Raw genomic sequence first — 19698 nt, forward strand, 5'->3', positions numbered from 1 at the left:
TTGACATTTCATGATGCTTACTCTCTCTCTCCTGGATTGTCCACATTTTAATACTTGCCCTTAAGTATTACAGTGAATGCAAAGCAGGAAAATGACCTAAAGTCAGGTCCAGACCCGTGGGCACCTGGGGCTGTGACCTGGGTCACATCTTCAGTAAGTCCCTTTCAATCTCTCCTCCAACATATATTTGAAATGCCATCTTTTTACGTTAAATCTCTCATGCCCTCCCACTAGTCCTACCAACAACATCTGGGTTTGAGCTTTCGCTTGTCTTTTCTGAGTAGTCTATCTCAGACCATGGTAGAATAAGGCAGGATAGAGGCTTGGTAAAGAGTTTGGAGCTCTGGAATTTAAAAAAAAATAAAACTGAACCCCCAGCTTGAGTGAATGACCCTGAACAAATGCTCGACCTCTGTTTCCTTACAAAATGAGGGTGATTATAGTGCCTATAACATAGAGCTATTGTGTCAATTTTAATTAAATGAGATGATCCATGAGAATCACCCAGCACATACATAGTAAGCACTCCATGAATATAACTGGTATTAGCCTGTGTTTCTGACTTGTCTTCTCTCCCACCTCTGTCTTCACTTTACTGAGGTTGAGGCAAGGTTGTGCTTGCCGATGAGTACTGGCACAGGGCCTTGCTCAGCAAACACATAAGTTGGATTTAAGTGCTTGTGCCACGGAAAAAGTGATGCTGACAAGCTGTGGAATAGAGCATGGAGAAAGTGACAACTCAGAATTGAAAGGAGTAAGGAACTTTCCTAAACTGGACCTTCATGTAGGAGCCAACACTGGGGCCCTGGTTGGTGGCAGCACTGACACGTGCTCCACCTGGTGGGCTGAGGGGGAGACAGCACAGGGGCATGGAAATAGGGCAGAGAGGGCACCTGCAGCCCAGGTAGACAGGGCCCTTGTGGCCGAAGGAGGTGTTCGTGTGTTTGACCATGTGGGAGCGCAGGAGGCCTGGTTCCTGCCAAGGGTGAATGGAAGATTAGGAGAAATGAGCCCAGGGGCCCAGAGACGAAACTGGGAAACGGATGAAATCCTGTTACCTAAAGCAGCATTTCCCAGGCCATTCTGAATATTAATGTCCCTTGTGGTATAGATTAGTGTTTTCTGCTGCATGGAGATGAGAGGGGGTATTGCAAACACGTTGGAGAATTATGGTAGGTCAGGCTTCCCTCGCAGAGTGGCCATGAACCTGATTTTCTGACAGTCTTTTACTTAAGTCTGTTTAGAGCTTCATTGAGTTGTGTTTCCCAAACTTCATTGGCCATAGAGCTTTTTTTTTTTTTAGCGAGATGTCTATAAACATCTCACAAATCAATTTAAGAAACAGTGCCCTGCATGGTCCTAAACCAAAGGTTTTTTAATGAAAGAACATGCGAGGTTTCATTCTTTCTCAGTGCTTAGCAAATCCTGCAGCACTGGTGCAGCCTGGCAGCTGCCAAGCAGGAGCCATGCTTCATCTCACACTGCTCCGAGGCTGGGTCTCAGGCCCTCACCAGTCGCTGGTGCTTCACGTCTGTCCATTGTGAACAGATCCTTTGTTGCCATGCTCCCTGTGACACACCGTGATTCCCAACCTCTGGAACCGAACCCTCTCCTGAATTCATTTGGAATTCATCCTCTCCTTCCTTTATTATCTTCAAAAGATTTGTTATGTAGGATGTCAAACAGGTAAAGCAAAATGACTTAGGCTTGTTTTTTTATATGACAACCCTGGCAAACTGTAGAAGCACTCTCGAGTAGCAAAAACAGGGTTGGGCTTCATTGAAATGTGCTCGAACCATTTTTGTTTCCTCATTTAAACACAATTAAAATTGTTAGTAGTATAGAATTATGTTACCTTGCTGGGCTTTTTATGCATGAATAAGTATAAATCTTGCATATTTGAGAAATTAATTCAACTTAAATAGTACTACTTCTAAGGGCCGGGGATTCAGCTCAGTGGCATCGCCACCTGCCTCTCAAGCACAAGGTCCTGAGTTCAATCCCCGGTACTGCAAAAAAAAACTAAAAAATAGTACTACTTATAAAGCTGTTTAATAAATTTTAATGCATGTGCCACCAGCTTACTTTTAAAAACAAGCTGATTGCAAGCATGGATGGCACTTAATAGTTGTTTAGTAATTTAAAATAACGAATAAAGTAACAATGCTTTTGTCAAAAATAACTATGGCGTAGATAAATGTAGAGTGCTTAGAGTGGCTCATAGTAAACACTGCATAAAGTGTTTGCTGCTGTTGTTATTTTTCTTGAAGTTTAGGTTCCGCCAGGTTGTTACTTCCCAGTATTCCATAGTTCATACTCTACACTCCTCAATTGCTAGACATCTTTATTGTAACTGCAGGAGCAATTTCACATAAACAAAAACTCCAAGAAAAATTAGAATTCACTAAGTTTGAGTAGTTGACGTAAACCAGTTTGACCATAATAAAAGACTAAAATCCTTCACAAGACTTGTAATTAGGATGCAAGGTTTTTAAATATTTTTGTATGACTACATTCTGTGAAAGCCTCATCCATTTCCATATTATAGAAAACATGTATATTTATATACATTACTTTTGGCTTTAAAGTGCTGGTTGTCATTATTTTAGTACTGTTTAGAAGTCCAGATCCATCCATAACTAATTTTTTTCTGCTTTAATCCTTCCAGCTTACTCAAACAAATTCAAGTATCAAGTGCTTGGACTCCATGTGCTGTTTCCCAGAAGGAGAAGCAGCATGTGCATCTGTTAGAAGAATGCTGGAACGAGCTATAGGGAGATGTAGCCCCACCCACATCAGCAGGTGTGACATTTCTCTAAGTAGCCTTTGCTGCAGATGAGCGTCCTGTAACCTGGAACAGGACGAACCTGCAGCTTTAGGTGCCCAGTAAATCAGCAGCTGGTTTTACCAACTGAAGGAGGAAGTCTGCTATTTGTTAGCACTCTGATGGTAGACTTACTTCACTTCATGGCTTTGGGTGGGGTACTTTCACTTACAAAGGAAGAAAAAGCACCTTTGAAGAGACTGCATCCAGTGAACAAAACAATCCTGTTTTATAATCACTCTCAAATGTGGTGGATAGGAGTGTGTATGTGGTACTTTTTCTTGGTTTGTATAACTTTCTTTTTTAAATTATACTGCTGTTTCATTTTCTGCTGATTTTTCCTCTGCTTTTTGTCTTTACAAAGTAATCTCCATACACAGTAAAATCAGAAGTCTTTGCTTTTCTTATTCTTCATGTATATTTTCCAGTCATTCAGGGTTAAACACAGAAGGCTGTATTTCTGTTTCCTGACCCTTTTTAATATCTGTAATGAAGTTTTGAAATGAATTGTGATTTTTTACTTTTACTTGGCATTTATTAAGTAAATTATGGATCAGAACAATCTTAGCAGTTTTGTCCCCTCCCAAATCTATTTCTTGAATCAGATTTATTATAGTTTCCTTTTATGAATCATAACCAGAAAAAGACAGTTATTGGTAAATACCATTTAAAAATCATTTAAAGGTGAAATGGATTCATTTCTTCATATTTCTCCATATGTTTGCCCAAGGTGTATATCATTATTGAGGGAAACTACGGAATAAGAACTCACTTTCTCTCCGTTTGGTGTTGGTTGGGTGAATGATATCATATTCACAAGATGAAAGCAGCGTCTCCCTGGCGTCCATGAGGGTCACAATGGCCTCAGACAGACGTCGATTCCGTCCTCCCCAAGGTGCCACATGGGCAGCACCACTCTCTCTGGGCCGCTGCTTAGAAAAGCTTCCTTCCTCGAGGCAAGGAGCAAGGAGGGAGAGAGCACTACTTTTACCTATTGGCAAAAGAATTGTTTCAGTGGTTGGTGAACTTTGTGTTTTAAAAAAAATGATGAATATGATATCATTCGTGTATTGAAATGTGGGTAGCTTTTACTGGTGAACCCTTGGCTGTCACTTTACTTTTGGCTGTGGCCATGTCTTTATGGTACAACTGAATTGATAAATAGCATTTTTATGTTGACATAATACCTATGGTTTCCATTCCCATTTCTTCTGATCTCATTATAACATGTGATCCAAAGTATTTCCATGATGTCATAATTTCATTTTGTAGTCAGTTCATCCCACATGAAAGGGTTACTGTGAACAGTTAAATTTATTGGGATTTTGTTATATTTTTACACTTATAAAATACACTATAGAAAAGTAGCTCTTTCATGTACCTAGGCTAGTGAGTTTCTCAGATGTTCCAGAAAGATCTAACTTACCGTGTTATTTTAGCTAAGAACACAGTTTTCCCACACAGACCAAAGTCGGAAATAGACTAGGATACTATGATAGAACTTCTACAGAATTTTAAAAATTTCTAATTCAACATAAATTCCTCTTTAATGACAATGTACGTCTTCGCTACTGATTTATTTAAAACCTAGGTTAATTTTAAAGAGCCAGAAATGTTTTCTGCTTTCCCCACGTGCCTGTCTCTGTTGTAGATCATGGCAGTGCTCTGCCTCTGCCACCCTCGCAGCCTTCTGTCTGTGCCGCCTCGTGTCCCCAGGCAGCACTGCGCTGGCTGGCGAGTCCGGAAGGCGGCTCTTCACTGACAAGTGTACCAATTCTTTTCTAAGATTTGTTTTCTAATAAAATGTTTAACTTAGTAATTAATATCATATTTGACAGATTATAAATGCCTTTGCAGCACTGTCCAACATTTCGGGTTATATTATTAATGACTTCTGTCATTTTTCTCTAGATGAATCTAAAGTTTTCAGATCTGTTACTGTTATAGTTTTCTAGGAGATAAAATCATACACTATACAGAGCTACTTGGTGCTTTTCAAAGGGCTGTATGAACAGTATAGTTAAACTGACATAGTCATTTTGGTATGTTGAAATTTGTTTTCTGCAGAAAATTATATTTGTGAAATATGTTTGGTGTTTCCATTTAGATTTTCAAGCAGCTTCTATTCTGCATTTCTGTTTCATGTCTAATTTGAGAATGGGACAAATCTGAGGCCTCTGTTACATGATGCAGAAGCCCCTGGCTGCTTGTTCCTTTGACATACAAAAGTAATGGTCATCATTTGAGAAGTACAACGGGGATTTTATATGACAGATTTCTCTGCTGATTGAATTCTTATCTAGACACACAAATTGTACTTATATTGTATTATTTGATGTTATCAAAGGAGTATGCCATACTGCAAGCTCAGCTTCAGAGGGAGCACCATGGTGCCCCATAAAGGATATGCCATGTTGTACCCTGAAGAGCTGTATTGCAGTGATGATTTTCTGTATGTGTTATACTAATAGTTACATTATTCTAATCAAAATTACCTTTTAAATAGAAAGGAATTAATATGCAGTTCAGGTGTTTAATACTCTGTCAAAAATGATATTCAAGATGGCCGGGGATTTAGCTCAGTGGTTCTGTTTGTTGCCTGCCTTGCAAGCACAAGATCCTGAGTTCAATCCCTGGTACCAAAAAAAAAAAAAACATTGAGCACACATGTGTCCTTTGAAAAGATAAGACATAAAGGAAAACCTAATAAGTTTTCTTCAGTGTAAGCAATGGTTGGAGGGGAAAAACTAATATGAAATATTGGCAGTTTGGACTTTGACATTTGACTCCAGATAATTACGGTGTTGACAAGTTACAGTTGAAAACATAGTTTCCCCCATAAATGCTTACTGTGTAGGACATCTCCATATTCTTATTTTCATTCATTCTGCAACTACTGGGTGCCTAATGCATGCCAGACACAGCTCCAGGTGCTAGAGAGACAGAAGTGAACAGCCCTTTCTTAAACTGAGGTACATGATGTTCAGGCTTTTCTGGAAGCCACTAAAATCAAAGAACTAGTGCAGTTGCTCTAGCTTAGCCAAATCTGTAATGTTTCCCTTCCAAACTTCACAGTGACTGCTTACTTCATGGATTCAAACTTAACTACCCCAGATACCAAGTCTAAAAAACAGGATATTTGGTGAAGACCAGTGTATCCTTCTGAATGCCAGCCTCTTTCTCTGGCACCTCTTCAGGGAAAGTGTCCACCCTGGCAGAAGTTACATGAAACATATTTACTGCACAGTACTGTTAATCTCCTAGTAAAGCCATCTTTTCCTTGGTGATCTTAATATTATCCTTGAGTTACTCAGACTTTTTTTAAGCATGGCAGGCTACTTTTGGTCATGAGTTATTTTAGTTTAAATTAATTCAAGCTAATTTAAATTTATAGCTGCAAAGAAAGTATTATATATTGACTTGCTTAAGGGCCTTCTCACTCAGATAGTAGTTAGCTTTTCCAAACCAGTATGTACCTTTTCTTAGTTGAGTGAAAATGCTAGTGACCTGCAAGTGTCTTTGATATCTTTGAGTAAACCATTTACTTCATTCAAGCTAATGAGGCTGAAACATCTAGCACAGAATTTGTAGCTGAAAAAGTGTGACCAATAATATGAACATGCTATTCATTCCAAGCCTTTTGGTGAGTGGGAATTTTATTTAGGAGGGGGATTTTCTGTAATGTCAACATATAGCCTAGTTGCTTTTCAGTAGAACTGAATGTGTGTAAGTCCTAATAACATACTTCTTTTTGGATTATTAAGATTTTAAAAGCATCTCATGCTTTACTACCTACAGATAATATTTTAATGCTAAAGAATATCTGCATTTTGGCTAATATTTTTACATGGTAACTAGAGCATAATTTTCCCATTTTTGTAAAATGTAAATAGAATGGGCATTCAATGCTAGTGTGAAGAATTTCTCTTTAGCATTTAAAAATGAATCAGTGATTATTTTAAAGCTTAAATTGTATTTCAGTACTAAATTTTAAGACTCAGTTTTTTTCTCAATTAAAACATAGGCCCTGGTGAGCCAAACTTTTCTCTTATTGTTACTCTAGATCATGGAGTGCCTCGGATCCTTTCTGTACCAACGACAGGAGCGTCCTGACTCTCTCCACAATGGACTCATCTACTTGCTAAAGGGGCAGTAGTACTTGTAGAGCGATTTCACCTCCTTCCCTCAAATTCAGGGCTGATTGTCCTATAAATGGCCACTCTAGCCCTGAAATCACTCTGAAATCTCTGGAGTAGTTCAGACCCACTCCAAACAAACAGAAAACATTAACATGAACCCCTCTCTTCTCCCCTTAATTTGAATATGAACATGTCAAAGTTTGTGAATAAAGAGAGTTTCACTCTTTTTGTCTGGGTTATCCCTGGGCACATGGGACTCCTAATGGCATTTCAGCATGTTGCTGAAGTCGTTGAGATCACTCCTACTTAAGTGTATTTTTTAGGATTAGATTAGTTATTGACTTCTATTTAAATCTGCTTCTGTAAATTATGCTGAAAGTTTGCCTTGAGAACTCTATTTTTTTATTAGAGTTATACTTAAAGCTTTTCATGGGAAAAGTGAATGTGAATATTAAGAAATTTTGGTACCTCAGTGATTTGTATCGTTAATTCATTAGTAAGTTTTAAGTTCACAGAGCAAACTAGGAGAACAAATTTCCCCTTATTGACTGCAGTGTGGGTAGTAAATTGATGCCAGTACCAAGTTTCTCTAAACACGCTGTGCCAGTAAAGTGTAAATGCAAAGGGTCTGTTATAGAATCAGAAATCAGGTCTGTTCACCAAATTTCAAAGTGATGTTTACTAAATTTTTTGCCCAAATATAAAGAAGCTATAGTGGGTAGATTAGAGATCATTACAGGCCAGGGATGTAGCTCAGTGGTTCCATCACCTGCCTCCCAAGCACAAGGTCCTGAGTTCGATCCCTGGTACCAAGAAAAAAAAAGAGATCATTATATTATTAATTTAATGTTTTCATCATTGGCTCTTTTGCATGCTTTAACCTGGCTAATATAAATTTGGTTTTTTCCTCTCTATCCAAAAGCTTTGTTTATAATAGTATTTTATGACAATGTTGTAAAGTTCAGCTATATCAATAAAAAACAAGTTTGGACAGTATTTGTATATTGCAAATAGTTTTAATTATACAAATCAAAATATGGCTCATTAGATCAATAGTAAGAGGAGAGCCCCTCTTTGTGACCAACTTAGAATTACTCCTGCCTTTCTGTAAGCTAAAGTTTAGGATAAAGGATTTCTGTTAAGAATTTTGCTGTTTTTCAGTTAGCATGTTACCTAAGTTATCGCACACTACAGTAAGGTTAATTCTGCCCAGTGTCCCATTACAAGGTATGCTGTCAGGTGTGGCTATGAAATGTAAATGAAAAAGTCTAAAATACTAAATTTTTAGCAGCAATAAATTAAAATGCTAAGAATGACTAATCACGTACATGCTGGTCTAGTTTACTCCTTGCATCTCAAAACTTAGTTTCCATCTCAAATTTGTGTTGTCATTTATTTTGTTAAAAGTAATTTTTTTAAGACCTGGAAATGATCATTAGTTTGAGAATGATTATCTACAGTATATAATGACCATATACAAAATAAAAATTATAAGAAAACAGTTAAGGGCCAGGGATTTAGCTCAGTGGTGCCACTGCCTGCCTCGCAAGCACAAAGTCCTGAGTTCGATCCCCAGTACCAAAAAGAAAACAGTTAAATGAAGTTTTGCCAAATTGTCCCTTAGGGATGTAATTCCGTTTTGGAGATTCATTGTACAACTCTTCATTTCTTTCCCACTTTTGAGACTTGGGCTGGTAGACAAAGAATGACAGCAGGAATTATGACTTCATCTGTGTTTGCTGGTGTGCTGTTTGCTTGCTATCTGCCATTTGTCCTTAAATAAGGCAAGGATGGGACCAGGGATTTAGCTCAATGGTCCCGGCGCCTGCCTCAAAAGCACAAGGTCCTGAGTTCAATCCCCAGTACAAAAATAATAATAATAATAATAATGCAAGGATGTCCCATTATCCATTTCAGGCTAAATATTAATTTTCATAAACAGCCTTTCTTGGATATTCCAGTTAGGTTTAGAAAGATCAGTTATTTTGGAAATACATGAAAGGGGGATAGTATAATATATGTTGTGTACACTCACTGTTACATGTTCCAGAGCAGAAACTGCAGAAATATTCAGTAGAATAGTTTCATAGAGGGTAATATGAAATTTGCTTTCTCTCAGAATTCTTTTGAAGCGTACATGTACAAAATGACAGCCAGACATGGTAGCACACACCCGAAATCCCAGCACTCAGACAAAAGCTGGACAATCAAGTTTGAGGCCAGCCTGGACTACCTAAACACTGAAAATGACCATCAGTGGTCCCGCGTTACATCTGCCTTAACGGTGTTCATGTGCCGTCAGATGAACGGACCACTAACAGGAGAGGACTACAGGCAGCAGCCCACCGGCCTCCCCAGGCCTCACGTGTGGCGCGCACGTCTGTATTCACCACTGCAGCCAGTAAGGAGGGCTTTTTCTTCCTGGTGCTGGCCATCAAATCCAGAGCCCTGAACATACGAAGCAGGCACCACCACTAAGCTACATCCACAGCCTCACTTATTTTTAAAAAACAAACATTTTTAAAATAAGACCAAGGGTGTAACTCATGCTGGAGGCTTGCATGGTGTGTGTGAGGCCCTGAGCTCAGTCCCAGCCCCGAAGTGAGTCACTCTGACTCCCCCAACGCGCCTCTCCTGCTTTATTGTTCAAAACTTACTCCCTTTTTAAAGAAAGGATATCCTGTCATTTTAAGAGAAGGATTTTCTTTTATTTATTTATGAAAGTAATACTGCAATTTACAAAACCTTCAGTAGTTTTCTAGTACTCATATTCATGTTATAAAACTTTCTTCCATGACCAGGAATCACAGAAAAGCTTCCCCTTTTGCATTATTTCTTTCAACTTCTTTGGAAAGTACACACTGATGAGTAACTTACTTCTATCTGCCAGAACCAGAGTAGGCGCTCCGTGTGTCACTGCTAGTTATCCAGTGGCCTCAGGTCTGCGCCCCCCATGCTTGCCTTGCCTAGTCAGGAGGCCCTGCCCCTGCAGATAAGGACAGGCACCGTGCATCCGCAGCTGCCCATCTGCTGCTCTGGCCCGTGACTCAGCACCCGGCTCGGCTCTGACAAACCTGGCCCGAGGAGAGCTACCGCTGCAGGGTTTCCTTCGGGGTGGGGGGATTCAAGGTCTGAGGCTCTGTGGTGTCTGGAGGCTCCCAGGACCAGCCCAACCCTGGCACTATCCTGGGTAGGAAGTTAGGGGAAGGCCTGCTCTCCAGCGTAGTTCCCAGACTGAGGTCACTTCCACTCCAGAAGCTGGTGGAACTGACCTTGTCTGATAAGCTTGAGACTCAATAGGGAGGAACTGAGGCCACTAAAATTTACAGTGAAGAGCTGAAAGTTTAAAATTCACTACTCAAGGGCCGGGGATGTAGCTCAGGGGCACTGCACCTGCCTGGCAAGCAGAAGGTCCTGAGTTTGATCCCCAATACCGGGATAAATTAATTCACTACTCTGGAAATCTTGGAGACTGAGGGAAAGGAATCATTCGTGTTTGTGTTTTCCCTGTAAGACTACAGGGAATTTTTTAAGAGGCAGGTACTGAAAAAACTAATGAACCAAAGAGTTTTATGTAAAACATGTTTATTTATTTTGGTCCCCCTTTATAGACATCTTTATTTCTATCTTAAAATGAGTCATATATTTTCATAAAAATAAAACTATTAAAATGCTGTTTGATATATATAATAACTTGAATGATATTCCTACAAAAAATCATAACTGATATGTTTGTAATAGTGGTGATTGTTAGATTTTTATGAAAAATGAGTAGCTGGAAATATGTAGCAATACTTAGTTAAAATTTTGGACCTCAGATACTGTGGCTGTCTAATGTAATCCTTTAAAAATTCTCTTCATTGTCAGTAACTGTAGTATACTTATTGTACAGTACTCAGTATTTTTTTAAAGTTTATGAAGTTATATTTATCAAATAAAAATTTTCCTACATAACAAAGTGTTTCTCTTCTATTTAGGTATTTTAAGACTCTCTCTACCTATTGTAACAAGCTCTACCTAACTTCTTTCAAGTTAAATTTTACCACAATAGGGCTGGGGATTTAGCTCAGCGGTTCTGCTGCCTGCCTCACAAGTGCAAGGTCCCAAGTTTGATCCCCGGTACCCCAAAAAAACAAATTTTACCACAATAACCCTCCATTATAGTGCAGGAATATCATTTGTGCCTTTCACTAATTGCATTTTTTTTTTGGTACCGGGGATCGAACTCGGGTCTTTGCGCTTGCGAGGCAGGCAGCGAAACCACTGAGCTAAATCCCCGGCCCACTAATTGCATTTTTTAATGTGTAAGTTTTTTGAGTACTCAAAAATTTTTTTTGAATACCCAGATTTTATAAATCATCAATAGAGCTCCTATGAAAAGGTCTTATCATAGAACTGCACCAGCAGGGAGGCCCAGCACACTTCAGCTAGACACTGCATCATTAGAAAAAGCTAGCCAAGCACTTTTGAATTTGGAAATGCTCTGTAGATATAAAGTTTGTGCTTTTAAAAGTTCCGCTGTTATCTTTGTTCAGGCATTAATGTTTGAGAAAGATGGTAATGCGTGAGTTTTACATAATGTAATTCTCAAATAAGGTAGAACCCAGGTGAGTCAGTTTATATCTGAAGACCTGAGTGCTTAGATTCTCTTTAGGGTGACTTCTGAGTTCCAATGTACAACAAATAGAACGTGGCAAATCATGCTCTCACTGAAGAAGAAATTTAGGATTGAAAAACCTAAGAACCATTTCATCAGAAAATAGTGACTTCAAGAGCAATTCAGGTTTTACAGTGAAGCGCTCACAGGATCAGGCAGTTCTAATCAGAGAGAAGTCGCCATACCTCAAGCAGGCCTGTTACAAGCTGCAGAGAGCCCTCTGATGAGTCAAATTTGTTCATATGATCATGTTAAGGTAAAAAGGTTTGTATTCAGATACGATATGTAGACTGGAAAGTGCAGATTTTAGGATTGCCATTCAGTCATTTTTGACATCTGTGTAATTTGTATAACCCTTAATTTTTTTTTTTAATTCCAAGGAGTTTCCTGGTGCCTCTTCCCAATGAACTCATTCCCCTCTTCTTCCCATTTCTCTGATTCCTGTTGTATATTCATTTACCTGACTTTCTCAGGCATGGCTTCCACAGCGTACTCTCTGCTGTCATGTCTGACCCTGTCCTTCAGCCCCTCTGCAGCTCGTCCACGCTGCCAAGTGTATCTGGGGCTCATCTCTGCTACTCGGGCGTCTTCCACTGCATAAAGACACAGTTTCCTTAGCCTTCCTCCTCTGTGAGGACATTCGGGTCATTGGCCCTTTGGGCTACTGTAGAAAAAAGCATTGTGAGTGTTCTTTGTTTACGCACAGTTTCATTTCTCGATACCGTAGGTACGTTCGTGTTTGTAAGAAAAGCCAGCGTGTTTTCCAGAGTGCTGTATGTGCCGTTTTAGCCTGCACCAGCCAGAGTTGCACTGCCATATCCTGGACAGCACTTTGAACTTCAGCCGTTCTAATGTATGTGAAATATCTCACCGCGATTCTAGTTTGCATGATGATGAGGGATGTCTCTGTTCAGATGTTTGTTTCACACTTTCATGCATACTTTTAGTGTCCACTGGTTGAGAAAACACATAAGGATAAATACACCCCTTGCATGGGGGAAGCTATATCTGGCATAGAGCTACCCTGTGAGGCATTTAAAAATAATGTGCATTTTAAGCCAGTTGTGGTGGCATACACTTGGAATTCTGGTTACTGGGAGGCTGAGGCAGCAGGATTGCAAGTTTGGGGCCCGGCCTGGGTAACAGTGAAGTCCTATCTAAAAATAAAAAGGACTTGGGGCTGGGGATTTAGCTCAGTGGTTCCGCCACCTGCCTCGAAAGTGCAAAGACCCGAGTTCAATCCCCAGTTCCAAAAGTAATAAAATAAAAATAAAAAGGACTGGGCTATAGCTCAATGAGAAGGCTCTTGAGTTCAATCCCCAGTACCCCCACACACACAAAAATGTGAAGGCAAGTAACAGATTTCTCAGTGAATCCAGAGAATAGCATCTAAGTCTGCAATTCAGTTATTTTTTTCTCCCTTTGAAAAATTTCTTCCACACTCAGTGCATGTCTGGTTAGAATGAGGCCACGTTGCTATAGCAGACGCTCAACAATGAAAAGGCCCTGAGGGCCGGAGATTTAGCTCAGTGGTTCCGCCACCTGCCTTGCAAGCGCAAGGTCCCAAGTTCAATCCTCAGTACCAAAAAAAACAAAAACAAAAGGTCCCAAGAGAAGAAACTGGCACCCTGTAACTCGAGTTCAGTCACTCAGGGACACATTCATTCCTTCCTGATGCTCTGCCACCCCAGGCCAGAGCAGTGTCCTCACCTGCTGGGTGGAGGTCGGGATGTTTCAGGTTCTAGAGCGGAAAGGGCACAGTAGGGCACTGGTCCAGGGGCAGACACTCAAATTAGCCTGAGTTCTGGCAAGAACTGGAGTCCCAGTCACTCCTGCCCAAGGAAGGAGCTGGAGTGCGTGTGGATGATAAGCACCAGCTACACCCAGTTTAGGAAAGGAAGAGAACATCTTGATGACTTGCCACACCCTGTGTACAGCAAGGTTTTGGTTTGCTTGTTTTTTTGTGGTACTAGGGAATGAACCCAGAGCCTTTGCACTGAGTTGCATTCCCATCCCCAGCACTTTTGTAAATTTGAGGCAGGATCTCTCGCTGTTACTTAAATTTGCTCAGGCTGGATTTGAACCTCTCACCTCAGCCTCCACAGTGCTGGGATTGCAGGTGTGAGCCGCCACACCCAGCCTGTGTAAAGCAAGTTTAATGTAACATTTCAAGTTACTGTTGTTAACATCTGTTTCACCAGAGTGGAGCACATTCAGAGTTTGTGAACTAATTGGATATATTTCACAAGAATGCAGTGTGGAATCAGATCACTGATGTGGAAGAAACCTTACTTTTCAAGATATGAGATGGATTCAGAATTGAAACAGTCGCCCTCAAGGTCATAGTGATCGGCATCCAAATGCAAGCCAGATCTGCTTTTCTGACCTGCTCAGAAAGTAGCACTGAAAGACAACCACACTCAGTTCTGACAGCTGCCAGCCTCCTATGCTACATTTCCAGGCAGACATGCACATTGCGAAACTGCTAGTCATGCGATCACCTCAACTGCTGTGGGACAGAGTGGAGACCAGGTCACGCCGTTTCTTTTCCATAGATTGGGATTAGCAGTACGTCCTCATGGTGTTGAATTCATGAATAACAAAAAGTAAAATACATCTATTCTTTTCCAATCTTGTTTTAGAAGGAAAATATGTGCAAGTATTTAATAATTTAAAAATTGAAAACAAGCATAGTAGCATGTGAGAGGCTGAGGCAGAAGGATCACAAATTTGAGCCTAGCCTGGACAACTAAGTGACTCAGCAAGACCCTGTCCCAACCTAAAAGATACAAAAAGGGCTGGGGCTGGGGAGGAAGCTCAGTGCAAAAGCCCTGGGTTCCATCCCCAGTATTGGGAGAGGGGGCCCTACCAACACACAAAAATTGGTTGCATTTCTTCTTTTCTAGGACCTTGCACTTGCCAGGCAGGCGCGGTGCCACTGAGCTAAATCCCCAGCCCTGGTTGCATTTCTATACATTAACCCAACAACCCCAAAGAGAAAATTTCCATTTACAATAATATCAAAAAGATTAAAATACCTAGGACTAAACCTAAGCAAGAAGAAATAAATTGCTGAAAGGGTTTTTTTGTTTGTTTTTTGGTACTGGGGATCAAACTCAGGACCCTGCGCTTGCAAGCCAGGCGCGGTGCCACTGAGCTAAATCTGTGCCCCAAAAGGGTTTTTGAAAGAAGTAAATGACAGGATGTCCCACGCACAGACTGGAAAACTGACTATTGTTCCTATGGCAGTACAGTGAAAGCAGCCACAGGTTCAGGCAACCCCTATGGGAACCCCAATGGCATTTAAACCTCAGTGCCACGTCATTTTCTCATTTATTTTTACAGATAAAGGCTTATTTTAATTTCAGTAAGCGATCTAAGTGCTCAGAGGCCACTCTGTCCAGGTCAGGGAGGGGGGATCACTTCTTGGGCTCACTGATCCCCTGGGTGACCTTCAGGTGCCTGATGTCACCTTGATCCTGGGCTCCCTGGGCCTCCCCGCTCCCCTGCAGGATCCCTCTCCCTCTCCCTTGCCTGTGCCTCACGCCGGGCCATCTTTGTTCCTGCCATCCTCATTCCCACGTCACTTTCTGAGCCACCTGTGCAGACTCGAACCCTCCTCATCTGGGCGATCTGGGCACTGAGCATGGGGTAGCAGCCAGCTGCTTCGGGTGGCACTGCCATCTTAACGACACGGTCCTCCCTGCGCACACAGGTATGGGCACGGGCGCTCACAGGAGCTGGCCTTTCGATCTCACTGGTCTCACCGGGTCGGACCAGACTCGCCTCAGGCCAGGGCACAGGACTGGAGGACGCCTCCCTGAGGCCTGCGCACCCTTGAAGCTGTGGCCGCAGAAGGGAAAGGACAGATTACTCTCCAACCAAAACCAGTTTTGGCTTTTTTTCTTGAGATAGGATCTTACTAACTTGCTGATTTGCCAGGCTGGGTTTAAAGTTAATGATCCTCCTGCCTCAGCCTCCCAGAGTGCTAGGATTACAGGCAAGCACCATCTCACCCGTCCCCAAACAATTCCTTGTTTTAAAATATATTACAAAGGGCCAGGGATTTAGCTCAGTGGTTTCGCCGTCTGCTGCGCAAGCGCAAGGACCGGAGTTCAATCCCCGGTACCAAAAAAAAAAAAAAGAATAAAATATATTACAAAGCTACAGTAATGGAGACAAAAAACGTGGCCTTGGCATTTAGACAAGAATACAAACCAATCCATCAGAAAAGGTAGATAAATGGCCAAATGGTCTTCAACTAGCGTGCCAAGACCATGTGCTCAGAAAGGATGCATTTTTTTCAGGGAATAGCATTGGGCAAAATCCAAATCCAAAAGAATGAAGTTAGGCCACCCTTCACACCACGTGCAAGCATTAACTCCAAATGGATTCAAAGACCTAAACAAAACCCCAAACTAAAAAACCACCAGAAGAAAGCATAATGGAAAACCCTCAAGCCATTGGACTTGGCAGTGAGCTTTTGGATATGACAGCAAACGCACAGACAACAACAGCAAAACAGACAAATGGAGTCCATCAGACCTACAGCTGTGCGTAAATGGACACAATAAGCAGAGTGAAAGGGCACCCCACAAAAAGAGAGGTCCCCTAAATCATGTCTGTTAATGGAGTAACACCCAGAATATGCAGAGAATTCCTACAATAAACAACAAAATCAATCTGATTTTTAAAATGGACAGAAGATTAGACATTTCTCGAAATGTCTTTTTTTTTTTTTGGTACCGAGGATCAAACTCGGGACCTTGCGCTTGCAAGGCAGGCAGCGGCACCACTGAGCCAAATCTCTGGCCCTAAAAATGAGTAACACTCAATTTTATACTTTTTTTTTTTGGTACCGGGGATTGAACTTGGGACCTTGCACTTGCAAGGCTGGCAGCTATTATCTGGTCCCCATTAGGATGTCTACTGCAACACAGAGGCGACAGAGGTGTGTGAGAGGAGGTAGGGAAACTGAAACCTCTGTGTACTACTGGTAGGACTATAAAATGGTAACGCCACCATGAGAAAACAGTAGGGTGGTTCCTCAAAAATCTGAAAACAGGGCTGGGGATTTAGCTCAGTGGTGCCGTGCCTGCCTCACAAGTGCAAGTGCTGGGGAAAAAAAATGTGAAACCATCTCCCATATGCTTAGCCATCTCCCTTTGGGGTATACATCTCACAGGACTGACTGACAGCAAGGTCTCAGAGAGACTTGCAACCCCACCCCCCGTGTTCCCTTTTTCTTTTTGGTACAGGGGATCGAACTCAGGTCTTGTGCTTTCGAAGCAGGCAGCGGAACCACTGAGCTAAATCCCTGGCCCCAAATTTTACTTTTTTTTTTTTTTTTTTTGGTACTGGGGATCGAACTCGGGTCCTTGCGCTTGCAAGGCAGGTGGCGGAACCACTGAGCTAAATCCCCGGCCCCTGTGTTCCATTTTTATTTTTGGACACGGTCTCCCTATGTAGTTCAGGGTGGCCTTGAACTCACTATGGAGCCCGGGCTGGTCTCAAACTCAGCGATCCTCCTGCCTCAGCCTCCTAAGTGCTGGATGACAGGCTTACACCACCACGCCCAGCTTCCCCCATGTTCTTAGAAGCACAATTCACAGTAGGCAAGAGGGAGTGGCAACCCAAATGTCCACTGACTGGAGAATAGATAAACAACATTGGTCTATACACACAATGGAATGCTACTCAGCCTTAAAAAGAAGCAAATACCGTCACATGCTTCAACATGGATCTTGAGGACATTATACTAAGTGAAATAAGCTAATCACAAACAGACAAATACTGTATGATCCCACTTACATGAGATGCCTATAGTGGAAATTTAATAGAAGAGGGCTGGTGGTAACCAGAGGCCAGGGAGGAGTGGGAGGTACTGAGTGGAAAGTGTCAGTGATGAACGATGGAAAGTTCTGGAAGCCGGCTGCACAGCAGCGTGTACACATTTCACACTAGGAGCCGCACACTGAAACACGGTCTCGGCGTGACTTTACCACAGCCAAAAAACAAACTGGACGGACAGAGATTTGAGCAGACACGTCCCCAGAAAGGGTATACAGATGGCCAATACGCACATGAAAAGATGTTCAACATCTCAGTCACTAAGGAAATGCAAATCATGACCACCATGAAGTATCACACAGCACGCTCACTAGGATCAGCTTAATTAAAAAAAAAACAGACAACACGTCTTGAGACTGTGGAGAGACTGAAACCCTCATATGCACTGGGGCAGCTGGGCACTGGTACAGCTACTTTGGAAGACAGGTTGGTTGTTCCTCATTTAAAAGTGAAACACAGAATCACGGTATGATTCAGCAGTCCCAGGCCCACGCATACGTCTAAAAGAAGTGAAACTGGGCCAGGGATTTAGCTCAGTGGTTTTGCTGCCTGCTGCGCAAGCGCAAGGACCCGAGTTTACTCCCCGGTACCAAAAAAAAAAAGTGAAACAGCTAGGAGTGGTCTGACATGCTTGTTAATACAACTACCTGGGAGGCTGAGGCAGGAAGATCAGAAGTTAGAGCCAGTCTAGGCAATTTAGCAAAAGCCCATGTTAAAATTTAAAAACAAAAAGAGAAGGGGGGCAGGGGCTGAGATGTAGCTGGGTGATTAGAGTACTTGCCCAGCATGTGTGAGGCCCTGAGTTCATTCATCAGTAACACACCACAAAAAACTGAAAGCAGGTGCTTAAACGAATCTTTGTAGATGAATGTCTACAGTACCATTATTCAATCCACGAGTCAAGAGATGGAAACCAAAGTCAGTTAACTGAGGTAAGCAAAATGCAAATCCATCTGATGAAATATTATTAAGCCATAAGAAACCATGGGTTCCTGATCTTTGGCACATCGATAAATCTTGGAAACATCATGTTAAAGGAAAGACCCCAGCCCGCACTGTATGATTCCATTTACATGAGTGGTCAATGACATCTAAAGACAGACAGTGTCCCCGTGACTGAGGGGCTGAGGGGGAAGTGGCCCTGAGGGACACCAGCTAATGGATAGCTGCTTTCTACAGTGATGGGAATGCTGTGGAATTGGATAGTAATGATCACTGTACAACCTCAAGACAATATTAAAAACTACTGAGCTGTATTTTTTTTTGGTACCGGGGATCAAACTCAGGATCTTGCGCTTGTGAGGCAGGCGGTGGAACCACTGAGCTAAATCACCAGCCCATGGATCATGTTTAAATGTAGTAACATCAGATTAAAATTTCCACAAGTTTTAAGAAAAAATAATAATTTAAAAAGTAAATGCAGTATCTGTAAACAGAAAGTCATAAAATACTGCTTAGGGAAATTTTTTAAAAATCCAAACAATGACATATGTTGCATTTTTAGGTTGGAGGACTCAGTCTCTCTTTCCTTTCTTTCCTCCCTCCCTCCCTCTCTCCCTCTCTCTTTCTGAGTTTTTTCAGACAGGGTCTCACATTGCTCCCAGCTGGCCCTGACCTCCCACTCCCAGCCCTCAGTCTCCACACTTGGCGGGGTATTTGTAAAACATGTAGCTGGACGGCAAGGACTCAGCGACATCAGCTCAGGTGTCTCTTAATCGAGAGCAGGACACAGCCGCCCGCTGCTCCGGCTTTAGCACAGAGCGCCTAAACCCTGCTGCTGATGTCCTGGGACTTCCTGCAATTTCCATCTCGTTTCAGCAGGATTCTAAGGGGAAAGCTTTATTTTAGCAAAGACCTGTGAGAGGGTGGGAAAGTGGTCAGTAATCAAAATGCAGTCACTTGTGTCAAATTTAACCGGGGAGTGAGGGAGGGAGGGGTAAATAGAGCAGGAGGCTAAGAAGGGAGGGTTCTTACACACATGGCCTGACAGGAACTGTCACAGAAAGACTGCCCGAACCGCAAGCTTGCACCAGCACCACAGAAACCTTAAGCAAAAAGTACTTCCATGAGGACATCTGCCCAACCTCAGACAGACACACTGGCTAGTCATCGTTGTGCTTGAGAATTATTGTATCAAATATTGCATCTAATGTAATTTTGCTCATTTTTGTTTTCATGTTTTTGTTGGTGATGTTTTGTTTTTTTTAAACAAGGTAGTTCAGGCTGGC

At 41.9% G+C, this 19698-nt stretch overlaps 1 protein-coding gene across 12 annotated transcripts in view; it reads left to right on the top strand.

The window, feature by feature from the left end:
- The window catches only part of Atp11b (ATPase phospholipid transporting 11B (putative)), a 109329-nt gene extending 96843 nt beyond the window's left edge, over nt 1-12486 (top strand). For 4 of the 12 annotated variants that reach the window (XM_021254840.2, XM_021254802.2, XM_021254832.2 and 1 more), the window contains 2 exons: nt 2669-2802; nt 6888-10921. In XM_021254840.2, the coding sequence (XP_021110499.2) occupies nt 2669-2774 (106 nt within the window). In that variant the 3' untranslated portion in view covers nt 2775-2802; nt 6888-10921. Of the gene's footprint in view, nt 1-2668; nt 2843-6887; nt 10922-12347 lie in introns of those variants that run through there. The other 8 variants (XM_087186602.1, XM_021254807.2, XM_021254824.2 and 5 more) reach the window with 6 other exon arrangements.
- The last annotated feature ends 7212 nt before the right edge of the window (nt 12487-19698 follow it).

This window comes from Heterocephalus glaber, unplaced genomic scaffold (assembly GCF_053883595.1).
Source record: "Heterocephalus glaber isolate CG9 unplaced genomic scaffold, H.glaber_assembly_v1.0 deba00001504, whole genome shotgun sequence".
In the NCBI taxonomy this organism is placed as follows: domain Eukaryota; kingdom Metazoa; phylum Chordata; class Mammalia; order Rodentia; family Bathyergidae; genus Heterocephalus; species Heterocephalus glaber.